The sequence below is a fragment of the Leucoraja erinacea genome, chromosome 9 (assembly GCF_028641065.1).
Source record: "Leucoraja erinacea ecotype New England chromosome 9, Leri_hhj_1, whole genome shotgun sequence".
Lineage (NCBI taxonomy): Eukaryota > Metazoa > Chordata > Chondrichthyes > Rajiformes > Rajidae > Leucoraja > Leucoraja erinaceus.
In genome coordinates this window covers 64,865,334-64,878,527 of record NC_073385.1, presented here as the reverse complement: position 1 = coordinate 64,878,527, position 13,194 = coordinate 64,865,334, and the positions used below count along the sequence as shown (strand labels likewise).

Below are 13,194 nucleotides of genomic sequence, written 5' to 3'. Positions count from 1 at the left end.
GGAATCATTCCTCCTGTTGGCTTTCTGCGCAATAGGTCTGGAATATGATAAATAGCCTGGACAAATATAGAGTTGGAGGCTAGGATTTCCATTAGCACAAAAAATAAAATTCAGAAACTAGACCCCTCAAGTCATCGCCAGCAGAGTATTGGAAGAAAAATTGACCTTAGCAATTTACAGGCCAGTTGCTGTTAAACTATACCAGCAACATTGCGATCAAAGTTAAACCAGACTTTGTGATCTTTCTCACGGAATAAATATCCAGCAAAAAATGGGTGAAGTCGAATAAATGTTTATTTAGATCATTATACACTTAATTTAATTAACTCAATATTAGAAAGTGTCATAGTCTGCAGTCACAAGCACAAATAGGATGGTAGTATTACAGACACTTAATTATTTATTATAAATTCAAACCTGTCTTGGAACCAAATGGATGGACTCATCCAGTTATTCTACAAAATGTCAAAAACATCAATAATGAGACAGAAAATATATAAGATCATTGAATTTGTTCCAAACCACGCCTTGTATGACCTGTTCACAATGTAATTCAAACCAGAACAAAATTCCACAAAGCAGTTCACTAATTTGGACAAAGCACAAAACTCCACATTTGGACTAATCCAAGATAATGGAATTCTGTTTTGTGTCCATTTCAGGCAACTGGTAACCAATTATTGAAGATATTAAAAGTTAGCACCATCTGGTGTTTATTGCACGAGTAACATTCACCAACACTTCCAACTGTGGCATGAACGATTAACGTTGGAATACATGTAAACAGCACTCACCTTGTTTTTTGATCAGTATTAAAGCTGATCATTACCTCTCTATTTTAAGTGTTAGAAAGCAACACGTGGTAAGGCATAGCCCCTCCTCCGACGCTTAAAGCTAGAATCAGTTTGGATAGTTAGCTGTTCGTGAAAGACTCAGCCAATGGCCATTCTGAAACGCTAATCGATCACATTGCCCCGTGACCTATAACCACAACCGTGGGTGGAGAGCTTGGACAAATATTTAAATTATTGTTCATAGTAGCAGTGCATGGTGAACTAAGATAATTAGGCACCTAATGTACAATTTAACTACACAAACATAATTGCTGATCAAGAAACGACTGTGCAGATACATTACAGCTCAATGTCAGAAAGCAGGACTGAGTCAGGACTGGGGTGTACTGTACATCTGTAATATAATCTGAAATCATCTATATCGAATGATGTGGACTTGATCAAACCAAGTGAACACTGAAAGAAGGTGCTTTTGAATGTTAAATATCAGGTGTCACTGAAGTAGATTTGATCTGGCAAAGCACTTGTGTAAGAGTCCATAATCAAAGAGAAAGTTACACAAACCAAATCTCACAACAACCAACAGCAAAGGCGTTCACATGTAGTAAAGAAATTAGTGCTGCTTCCTCCACTAGACCCTCTTTGATCAAACACAGCCAGAATTCATTCAGAGAAGGCAAAATGCCCTTTCGAATACCGTTAACAGTTCAGCCGATGAACAGTGGTTCTGATTGTCTAAATTGAAGCAAACGTGAAAACCTGCAGTTCATAAACTCAAATGCTGGAGTAACTCAAGGGGCCAGGCAGCTGCCTGTCTGGCTGAGTTACTCCAGCATTTTGTGTCCATCTTCGATGTATACCAGCAGCCGCAATCAATTCCTTCCTACACCTTGCATATCTTCTCTGGTTTAGACACATGTTGCAGGTCAAGGGTGCTTGTCCCAAGCCCATCCTTGTCTCCGATAATTTCCTCCAACACCTTCATTGCTGTTATCAGGCGATAGTGAGCCACCACAATCTGCCTTTTCAACTGCAAGTTAGAGAGAAATCAGTCAGAACGATGTGCAAAATACATATAGCGTGTAAAGTACAAGTACCCGGCAGTCTCACTCACTGGCTGGTGCCAAGTCAGGTGAAGAAAACTCACAATTCTAGACATATCCCAAAAACTACACAGGATTAACGAGAAAAACAATTCACAGCCAACCCCAGCTCCACCCACCAGTCTTCCCTTCCCAAGATCTAGGGTAGGAGTTATTGAACTCAACATTACCTCTCCTATGTGCTGGGTTAAGCTCTGTGGTTCAAGATTCAGGGATGAGGCTTCCACGACAGAATTGCTTTGCAACTGGTAGCTGAAAGGTAACATATGGGTTGATGAATTTGCAGATTTCTTTCTAAGAATAAATATTTGGATTATTATCAGTGTAGTATGCATGGGATACAATGTCATAAATCTTTCTCTTTAATAGGATTTCTACATCCAGCCAAATAAGCTGTTAGGCCTTTACCTTTAAATATAATATAATACCTAACTCGGAAGAATGACACCCCAGCACTCAATATCCTATTGAAATGTTAAGAGTCTCAATATGAATCTGGAACACACAAACTACGATACTAAAGTGACTCTCAATCCTTAAAATTGGCCATTGAGGCACAAATCCAATCTAAACTAGCTATACCGGTGACACAAGGGACTGCAGAAGATGGAATGTTGATCAAAGTGCTGGAGGATCTCAGTGGGTCAAGGTAGCATCTGTGGTGGAAATGGACAGATGGCCCTTCATCTTTGGCAGAAGGGATAAAGCTGGTTAAAAAACACACAAAACAAAACTACCAAGTGATAGTTGATACAGATGAGGGGTTGTTGATTGGGAGATGGGTGATACAAGTGACAAAGGCTGGAAGTGAAAAGGAGATAAGTAAAGAAGAAAAGGAGTGAAATGTGAAGCCAGAGGTAGGGATATAGATGGAAGGGGACAGAAGGAGGGGAAAGAGGGGTATAAAGGGGAAAGGGAGATGAGTGTACGGATGAGGGGAAGGATCAGGGTAAGTACCAGTATCTACAGATCAAATGGCAGCTCTCACTAACATCACATCCCCACCAACAATGTTCACAGCTAAAAAAGTACCAATAGGAAGGAATGGAAAATACATAGACATATGCTCAGCAGAAAGTACTGGAGTCTGCTGAAAGCACCTTGGCTGCTAAATAGGTCCAGTCTAATGAAGGATCCCAGACCAATATGTCACTTGGATTAGCATCAACTACTTTTTATGGGAGAGTATCTACAATTTCCACCTAAAATGTATTGGATACAAGAGACACACAAAATGCTGGAGTAACTCAGCAGGACAGGCAGCGTCTCTGGAGAGAAGGAATGGGTGATGTTTCGGGTCGAGACCCTTCTTCATTCAAGAGTTTCCTAACATATCTGAATGATTTCCAAATTATTTCCTTGGAACCAGACCCCCACCAGTGGATAACATTTCTCTCTAAACCCTCAGCTTTCAAATTTGTTACAATAATTTCTCTAAAATTGGACATCATGGTCATCTCTTAAATTTTCTCTTTTCTTTATTCTAAGGAATACAATTACATTACATCCAATTTCACAAAAAAGTTTGCAATAGTACATAGAATGAAACGTCAATAATAGCAGCTGGCTTGCCCTAGAGAGCAGACAAGTCGCAGAAACTCTGAAGAAGGGTCTCGACCCAAAACGTCGCCCATTCCTTCGTTCCAGAGATGCTGCCTCACCCGCTGAGTTACTCCAGCATTTTGTGTCTACAAACAATACACTCCCCGACTTACGTAATAGGCGACTTATGTAAACTTGCAATAGCATGAACAGTTCTATACTCCATCTCTAGTGCAACCAAGGCAAATTATAATTTCAGGTTGACAGCCGGTAATGGCAGCGGTGCTTTCCCAAAAGGCCTCGCAGCAGAAAGGGCCTCATGTTGGCGATATGCAGAGTACTGCCCTGCTGACTACAAATTCAGACGGTTCAATGGCGAGATGCAACTCAAGCCGACAATGCTTACAAAAAAGACCGCATGCCACAGAAAGTAACCATTGCATAAGTTGGTGAGTGCCTGCATATTATACAATACACTGCTGTGAGACCAAAAAATGATACTCAGATTGTTACATTCCAGAAACATCACTTGGTTACAGATCTGAGGCATTCAAACACTGAAGCAACTTGGTTGCCTACTTGGTCTTTAGTAAGGTATTTGAAACGTTTGATCATGGTACGCTGATCCAGAAGATTAGGACTGATGTGATGCATGATGAGTTGGTGTATTTGGATTCAAAATAATGATTTGTTTACAGAATACAGAGAGTATTGGAGGCTGTCTCACTGACTGAAGGTATGTTGCCACTGGTGTTCTTGGGGTACAAGTCCACAGCCCCCTGAAAGTTGAAATACAAGGACATAAGATGACAAAGTTGTTCGGCAGGTAGCCTATATTATGGATGTTGAGTGTAAAAGTTGGGAAGTCAAGCTGCAGTTGTGCAATACCTTGGTTAGGTCGCATTTGGAGTATTGTGTGTAGTTCCGGTTACCACATTACAGGAAGGATGTGGATTAGCTATTAGGAGAGGTTGGATTTGGTTTCTTTGGAGCATCAGTGATTGAGGTAGACCTGGTAACATTAAAAAAAATTATGAGAACCATTGATCGGATCAATTTATTGACTCCCAAGTCTTTTTCCCAGCAAGGAAATCTCAAATACTAGAGGGTATAGTTGTGGCGTGACAGAGGAAAGTTCAAAGGAAATCTGTGAGGGAAGTATTTTTTTTTAGTACTTAGAATGTGGTAAGTGCCTGGAGCACACTGCCAAGAGAGTACTGGTAGTGGCAGATACAATGGTGACATTTAGAAGGCATTTGTAAAAGCACGTGAGCATTTAGGAAACTGAGGCATGTGGATCATTTATTGACATATATGATTAGATTAATTTGGCAGCATGTTCGGCAGACATCATGGACTGAAGGGCCTGTTCCCGAGTTCTATGTTCTAATAGAAAGAAAAGGTCAATGACGTGCACATATTGTTCAAAAATATGCATAGATCTCAAACAATGCTGCTGCTCTCTACTCACCAGTGCAACATTTCCTTGTCCAAACAGTACAGTCCACGCAGGCAAGCCAACACGTCTGTTGTAGAGAAAGGAACGATGCCCACATTGGTCTTGCAGCATTTGCAGTACAGGCACTTGTAAAGGCTACAAACAAAGAACAATACATAGTAATGGAAAGTAAGCCTTCAAACATATTTCTGATTTTGTTGACATCACAATTGCAAAGTCTCATCCACTGCATTCCAACCACACCCCATCAAACTTATACATCATTTTATTTCAAATAAATCGTTCAATTCTAACCATATGGACACTTTTGAACCGTAGGACTGTGACTATCTGGACCAACCGCACGAAAACCATGGCCAAGAAAGCACACCAACACCTCTACTTCCTCAGAAGAGTGAGAAATTTTGGCATGTCTCCAATAACTCTGACCAACTTCTACGGATGCACAATAGAAACAACATTGGGATACATCACAGTTTAGTTGGGAAAGAGCTCTGTCCAAGACCGCAAGAAATTGCAGAGATTTGTGGATGTAGCTCTGTTCATCACCCAAACCTGTCCCCCCCACCTGTCTGGCAGAAGATGCAAAAGCTTGAAAGCATGTACCAGATTCAGTTATAGCTTCTTCTTCACTGTTACCAAATTATTGAATAGTGCTCTTACAAGCTAAGGGCAGAGTTCCGATCTCCCAACCTTCATTGCAACCCTTGCACTTATTTTTATCTGCACCAGTTTTTCTGTAACTGTAAAGGTATAACACTGTTATACTATATTCTGCACTCTGGTATTTATCAGTTTGCACAACCAATTGTATTTGTAAATGGCTAGTATGATTTGACTGGATAGCACACAAACAAACCTTGTCATGTATCTCAGTACGTGACAATAATAAACCAATTGCGATAGTCATCTCTCAACTCTCCAAGTTTAATCACACAGATCTAGAATCATCTTTCTTTGCACCTTCTCCAACAGATTAACATACTTTTATAATGTGAAGATAAAACTACAGCAAAATCAAATGTAATCCATCCAAGGTTTGTTTCCCAAGGGTAGCACAGTGGCACAACTGGTAGGGTTGATAAATCACAGCGCCAGAGACCAGGGTCGATCCCGACCTTGGGAGCTTTCCGTGTGGAGTTTGCACGTTTTTCTTCTTATCACATGTGTTTCCTTCAGGTGCTCCGGTTTCCTCCCACATCCCAAAGATATGCCAGTTTGTAAGTTAATTGGCCTCTGTAAATCACCCCTAATGTGTAGTGAGTGGATGCAAAGGTGGGATAACATAGAACAAGTGTGAACAGGTGATCAATGATTGACGTGGACTCAGCGGGCCGAAGGGCCTGATTCCATGCTGTATCTCTAAATCAAACTAACATTTAACTGAACTTTTCCTCCTTACAAATTCTCTCTCTTGGACAGAAGTCCCATTGTAAGTTGGGAAATCCCCTGTTCCCTCCTCTTTCACCATAGCTCAGAAAATTATTGAAAATGATATTGGCTCCCTTTTATGCAGAATCCTTGTAGACTCTTGTAATTCCAATAAGGAATAAAACAGGTGAAATTTGAAATCGCTACTTGAGAACTATCAGACGCAGAATTTGTTGCATCACCTCAATGTCGAAAACAGTCCTGAAAGTTAATTTTTTTACAGCTCACTCATTCACACTCACCATTCAGACAGCGGCCCTTCACATTCTATTAAAATAGTAGGATCCAGTTCCACATTCTCAGTCACCCCTGAAAGCAAAACAGCAGAAAGTCTTGATTAATATGGGACCTCTGACTGAAACTTTATTTCCATGAGAAAAATTAAAAAAAAAATTCAACTGCAACATAACCCTGGGATATTGTGTACTCGGGGATGGCTATCTGGAATTCTGCCACAGTACTTAAGAATTAAGCTCCTGCAATGAGGTTGAGGTTATAATTTGCAGTACACAAAAACTAGATGCCTAATCCAAATCTTAAATTTAGAGACCATTACAATGGACAATGCCAATATTTAAGCTCGTCATTATTTTCAGGTATCATGTCCTGATGAAGCATCAAGATAAGGAACAGGTTGCAATACACCAATATCATTCAATATAATTGGCATATATGGATATGAATAGCAGATATGGACTGCAGTGTTGTTTGTCACCCAAGATTAGTCCATTCTGCCCCCACAACTGCTCGTTCAATAAGATTTTTGTTTCCCTCAGGTCAACTCTGCCGCACTAATCCCCCCCCCCCCCCCCCAATTTCCTTAATACTTAAAAATCTATGCACATGCCTCAAATATGCTTATGACAAAATCTTTGCAGCTGTCTTTGGAGGGAAATTCCAAAGATTCTAGGTAGATACATTTCTTCTCATCTGTCTTGAATAGCCAGCCCCTCATCTTGAGATTGTGATTGAGGTTCTGCTCAGCCCAGTTGGGGGACACATCATCCTGCATCAATTGTGTTAGCATTAGCTATGTTTCAATTAGATCCCCTCATGTTCTTCTAAACTTGCGAGTATTATCCAAGTCTACATCATCTTGTGTCATGCAATAAATCAACCCTTACCAGACCCAAGAATATTTAATGCTCTCAATCTAGAAATCACATTTATGCACAGAAAATGCATAAAAGGAAAGATCAGGCATTAAATAAATGTCAACATGGAAAAACTATATTTCTTTATGAATTTCTGCACTAGTGTGTACACACCTTCCCTATATCCTTAAATCTCCAAGAAAGAAATTGGTGACCACCTACTTTAAATGCCACTAATCCCAGAAACGTGTGGAAGTTAAAGTGTAGCATCAATATTTGAAAGCCAGATATCCATAGGCCTAGCAGTCACTCAACACCCACCCTACATCAAGTCTGAGATCTACATGCAAGAGTGCACCATCCACAATTCAAACCCAAACCTTACTTAAACATATCAGCACATTGAGTGTTGCGTTGGAACCACAGCATTGCAGAGAATCTCCCAGTACAGTGTGGCACTTCTTGCATTGGAATATAACACAATCGTTCACCTTCAGACATCCAGTCACCATTTTATCCATCTGGAAAGGATACTACATGTAGAAAGATTGGGAAAATGATCAGAACAGTCATTTTAACAAGGATTTGCAAATTGAACAATTTTTAAATGAGTATTCACAACTTCGACAGACTTTTATTGCACAACATGAATGCAAGAGGCCAAATAGTTGCTAGCTATGTTTAAAATGTTGAATTCTATAAGCACAGTAAAGCTTATTAGTGCATTACATATTGGGACATAATACCTAGAAAGCATCAAGTATACACTGAGCTTCAAATAAGATGAGATGACAGCTTGTTTTGACCAATTTGTCAACATTTCACATATCTCTTTCTAGTTTGAATAACATGACTTGGCACCAGTCAGGGCAAATTCAGCCCTTCTGCTGAATTTGCCCATGTTGACCAAGATTCCCCATCCAGCAGAGTCCTATCTGCCCACATTTGGTCAATATCAAATGTTTCCTATCCAAATATCTTTTAAACATGGGTGTAGTACCTGCCTCAACTACCTCCTCTGGCAGCTCATTACATATATCCTGTTTAAAAAAGTTACCCCTCAAGTTCCTATTAAAATCTTTCTCCTCTCACTTAAAACCCATGTCCTTTGGTTCTTGGTTCCTTAATTCTGGGTAAAAGACCCAGTGCTTCTATTACTCTCATGATCTTATAAACATCTATTCTTCTTAAATAGAGACACACATTATCCACAATCTAGTCTTCTAGCACCTCACCCATGTATAATGATGATTAGTTTATCAGCCAGGGTGCCTACACTAAATCTTCCCCTTCACTCTTCTTTTATGCTTGAGTTTGAATGGATTATATCTATGTATGATATATCTCAGATTCTTGGGAGAAAGCATGCAAAACAAAGCTTTTCACAGTACTTTGGTACATGTGACAAGAATAAACCTCAGCCATAGTGCTCTTTGGTATATCCGATCAGGCCCAGGAGATTTATCAACCTTCATGCATCTTAGGATGTCCAGCATCACCTCGACATCAGCAAGGCATTCAATAAACCATCCACATGGTAGGCTGCTCTGGAAGGCTAGAGTGCATAGGATCTAGGGAGAACTAGCTGAACTGGCTAGAAAATTGGCTTCATGAAAGGAAGCAGAGGGTGTTGGTGGAAGATTATTTACCAGACTGGAGGCTTGTAAATAGTGGTCTGCCTCAGGGGTCAGTGTTGGACCCACTGCTTTTGTGGTTTATATCAATAATTTGTTTGAGAATGTAGAAGCCATGATTAGTAAGTTTACAGGTGACACGAATGTGGATGGTATGGTAAATAGCGAAGATGGTTATCAAAAATTGCAGCAGGATCTCATTCAGTTGCCCAGCCCAGCCCTGATGGGCTGAGGAATAGTTAATAGAGTTTCATGCAGAGAAGTGCGAGGTTAGGAAGTCAAACCATGCAGGATCTTTGCAGCAAATGGCAAGATTCTGGGGAGTGTTGTAGAGGGATCTAAGAGTGCAGGTACATAGTTATGTAGGAAGAAACTGCAGATACTGGTTTAAACCATAGATAGACACAAAAAGCTGAAGTAACTCAGTGTGTCAGACAGCATGTCGGGAAAAAAAAATAGGTGACGTTTCAGGCCGAGACCCTTTTTCAGACTGAGAGTCAGGGGAAAGGGAAACGAGGTACATCATTCCTTGAAAGTGGCATGACAGGTAGATAAGGCAGGCAAGAAGGCACATTGGCCATCAGTATTGTATTCAGTCTTGGTCATCCTGTTATAGGGTGATTTCACGAAAGGTCACTGGATCATAGATCCTTACCCACGTGACCGCAAAATCCAACTGGGGTACAAGCGTCACTTCCGGTACATGTTATTGATGCTGAAAACGCGCACTTTCACACCCGTTAAAAAACGCAAAAACGGACCGTTTTTGAGCTGTAAATAACTGTGCCAGTCGGGGTGACCGTGAGGCACAGTTATCTTACTTTACAGTCCAGAAGATAGATAAAAACAAAGGTAAATACAAGAGGGAGCTGAAGGGGCAACAACAGCGGAAGTGGTTAGCGGACATTCGCCGTGGAGATATAAAGAACGAAAATATCGGGAATTATCGCGTTTGCTCGCTGCATTTCATCAAAAGTAAGGCATTATTGACGTTTTATCTTTATTCATTTGTTATATGAAAAGTTGTAAAAGTGAAAAATCCGTCAGTAAAATAAATAAGTAGTTTGGGTGATTGTGCACGCTTTAAACAAGAAACATTGAGAAATATATTTTGGCAAATAATTAAATGTCCTGATTTTGTCCAATTAACAGCTGACAATTATCCCATTCCTTAGCTTGCATCTGAGTAAAATTTATTTCAAAACGCATTGATAGTTTACGATTATTTAAATGGTAAATGTAGCTTCAGAAGCATTTTCATTTTGCATGTTAAAACCCACCTGAGAACCATGGGCGATTTTGCAATTTTACTGACGGATTTTTCACTTTTACAACTTTTTATATAACAAATGAATAAAGATAAAACGTCAATAATGCCTTACTTTTGATGAAATGCAGCGAGCAAACGCGATAATTCCCGATATTTTCAATATTTATATCTCCACGGCGAATGTCCGCTAACCACTTCCGCTGTTGTTGCCCCTTCAGGTCCCTCTTGTATTTACCTTTGTTTTTATCTATCTTCTGGACTGTAAAGTAAGATAACTGTGCCTCACGGTCACCCCGACTGGCACAGTTATTTACAGCTCAAAAACGGGCCGTTTTCGCGGTTTTTAACGGGTGTGAAAGTGCGCGTTTTCAGCATCAATAACATGTACCGGAAGTGACGCTTGTACCCCAGTTGGATTTTGCGGTCACGTGGGTGAGGATCTATGATCCAGTGACCTTTCGTGAAATCACCCTATAGGAAAGATGATGTTAAGCTGGAAAGGGTGCAGAGATTTACAAGTGTGTTACCATGATTCGAGGGCCTCAAGGTATAGGGAGAGGTTGGGCAGGCTGGGACTTTATTCCTTGGAGTGCAGGAGGATGAGGGATGACAATAGACAATAGGTGCAGGAGTAGACCATTCGGCCCTTCGAGCCAGCACCGCCATTCAATGTGATCATGGGTGATCACCCCCAATCAGTACCCCTTTCCTGCCTTCTCCCCATATCCCCTGACTCCGCTATCTTTAAGAGCCCTATCTAGCTCTCTTGAAAGTATCCAAAGACCCGGCCTCCAACGCCTTCTGAGGCAGCGAATTCCAGACTCACAACTCTGTGCGAAAAAGTGGTTCCTCATCTCCGTTCTAAATGGCTTACCTCTTATTCTTAAACAGTGGCCCCTGATTCTGGACTCCCCCAACATCGGGAACATGTTTTCTGCCTCTAGCGTGTCCAAACCCTTAATAATCTTCTATGTTTCAATAAGATCCCCTCTCATCCTTCTAAACTCCAGAGTGTACAAGCCCAGCCGCTCCATTCTACAGCATATAACTGTCCAGCCATCCCGGGAATTAACCTTGTAAACCTATGCTGCACTCCCTCAATAGCAAGAATGTCCTTCCTCAAATTAGGGGACCAGAACTGCATACAACACTCCAGGTGTGGTCTTACTTTGGCCCTATACAACTGCAGAAGGACCTCTTTGCTCCTATATTCAACTCCTCTTGTTATGAAACTCAACTACTCTTGTTATGAATCTTTGATCTTATGGAGCTGTACAAGATTAGGAGGGGAATAAATGCAGTCTTTTACCCAGAACCAGACAACATAAGTTTAAGGTGAGAGGGGAAAGATTTAATACCAAACTGAAGGGCAACTTTTTCCACACAATGGATGGTGGGTGTATGGAACGAATTGCCAGAGGAGATAGTTGAGGCAGGTAATATCACAAAATTTAAAAATACATTTGGACAAGTATATAGATAGGAAAGATTAGTAAGATATGGGCCAAAAGCAGGCAGTTGGGATTAGTGTAGATGGGACGTGTTGGTTGGCGTGATCAAGTTGGGCCAAAGGGCCTGTTACCATGTTACTGTCCTCAAGCCATCTTCATTATTTGTCCCCAATTTCCACAGACTTCATTCTTTCGCCACAGCAAAAACAGAGGAGACATACTTGAGAATTTTCCCCCCTTCTTACCTTGTTAACATCTTCTCCTTAATATATATAAAATCTCTTTGGACTTTCGTTACTTATTATCTGCCTGCGCTATCTCCCATCACCTTTTAGCTGAGTTGACATGTGCACTGGAGCAGGATCTATGACATTCTTATTTGCCAGTTTCACATTAATGCAAAACCAGAAATAATAAATATACAATAAACAATAACAGCCTCACAAACATTTGATGTGTGCATTGTTCCAAGACAAAACCTGAGTGGCATTGATGCCTTGTACAAGTATGTATTGGAAGCATAATGCATATGCTGGAATGTGGACCAAACTCAAACTGCTAGAGTGTAGGAAGGAACTGCAAATGCTGGTTTAAACTCAAGATAGACACAAAAAGCTGGAGTAACTCAGCTCCTCTGGGGAAAGCGTTACAGGTCGAGAGCCTTTTTCAGCTCCTAGAGATTCAACAGCACGATTATACACTGATTTGGTTGGCACATGAAACACCAGGAAGGACGTGCTGCTTGCATTAGGTGCGCTGCATGTATTACTTTGAGTGAACATATATTGTACACATATTGGAAAAATATATATGTATACACACACCCACAACCGTTGGTGCTGGAATACTTTTATCGTCACCAGATGACCCTAAAAGCAAAGATGTACCTTCTGCAGACAGACACAAGAAGCTGGAGTAACTCAGCGGGACAGGCAGCATCTCTGCAGAGAAGGAATGGTGGACGTTTCGGAACTTCGGGTCTGAAGAAGGGTCTCGACCCGAAACATCACCCATTCCTTCTCTGTCGCGATGCTGCCTGGCCCGCTGAGTTATTCCAGTGTTTTTGTGTCTGTCTTCGGTTTAAACCAGCATCTGCAGCTCCTTCCTTCTACACGTGTACTTTCTGCACTCAGGTGATACCTCGCACCAAGTCTCCCTCCCTCCCTCCCTCTGAGCGACTCCACCTTTGGCATGAGAGCCTCTTGGCCCAGCCGTCCACACCTAACATTTCCTCCCCCCTTTTTATTTTTATACTGAGCACGTCAAGAGATGACCGACTAGTTACTTACTCGGCGCCGGCTCTGCCCGTAACACCGGCCGTTACTCAGCTCCCGCCCTCCCGCGCCATTCAAACATAAACAGCCCCGCTCACGTGACCTGCCTCCGCCCACCCGCCCACTGGCTACCGCGCCTGCG

At 41.3% G+C, this 13,194-nt stretch overlaps 1 protein-coding gene across 1 annotated transcript; it reads right to left on the bottom strand.

Annotated features, from left to right (window-relative positions):
• Nucleotides 1-276: 276 nt before the first annotated feature.
• On the bottom strand, nucleotides 277-13,164 carry oip5 (opa interacting protein 5). Its single transcript, XM_055641054.1, has 6 exons — nucleotides 13,068-13,164; nucleotides 7,809-7,956; nucleotides 6,572-6,638; nucleotides 4,911-5,033; nucleotides 2,068-2,149; nucleotides 277-1,824 (listed from the first exon to the last, which is right to left on the bottom strand). The coding sequence occupies exons 2-6, from the start codon at nucleotides 7,942-7,944 to the stop codon at nucleotides 1,678-1,680; spliced, it is 555 nt and encodes a 184-aa protein (XP_055497029.1). The 5' UTR covers nucleotides 7,945-7,956; nucleotides 13,068-13,164; the 3' UTR covers nucleotides 277-1,677.
• Between the last annotated feature and the right edge of the window lie 30 nt (nucleotides 13,165-13,194).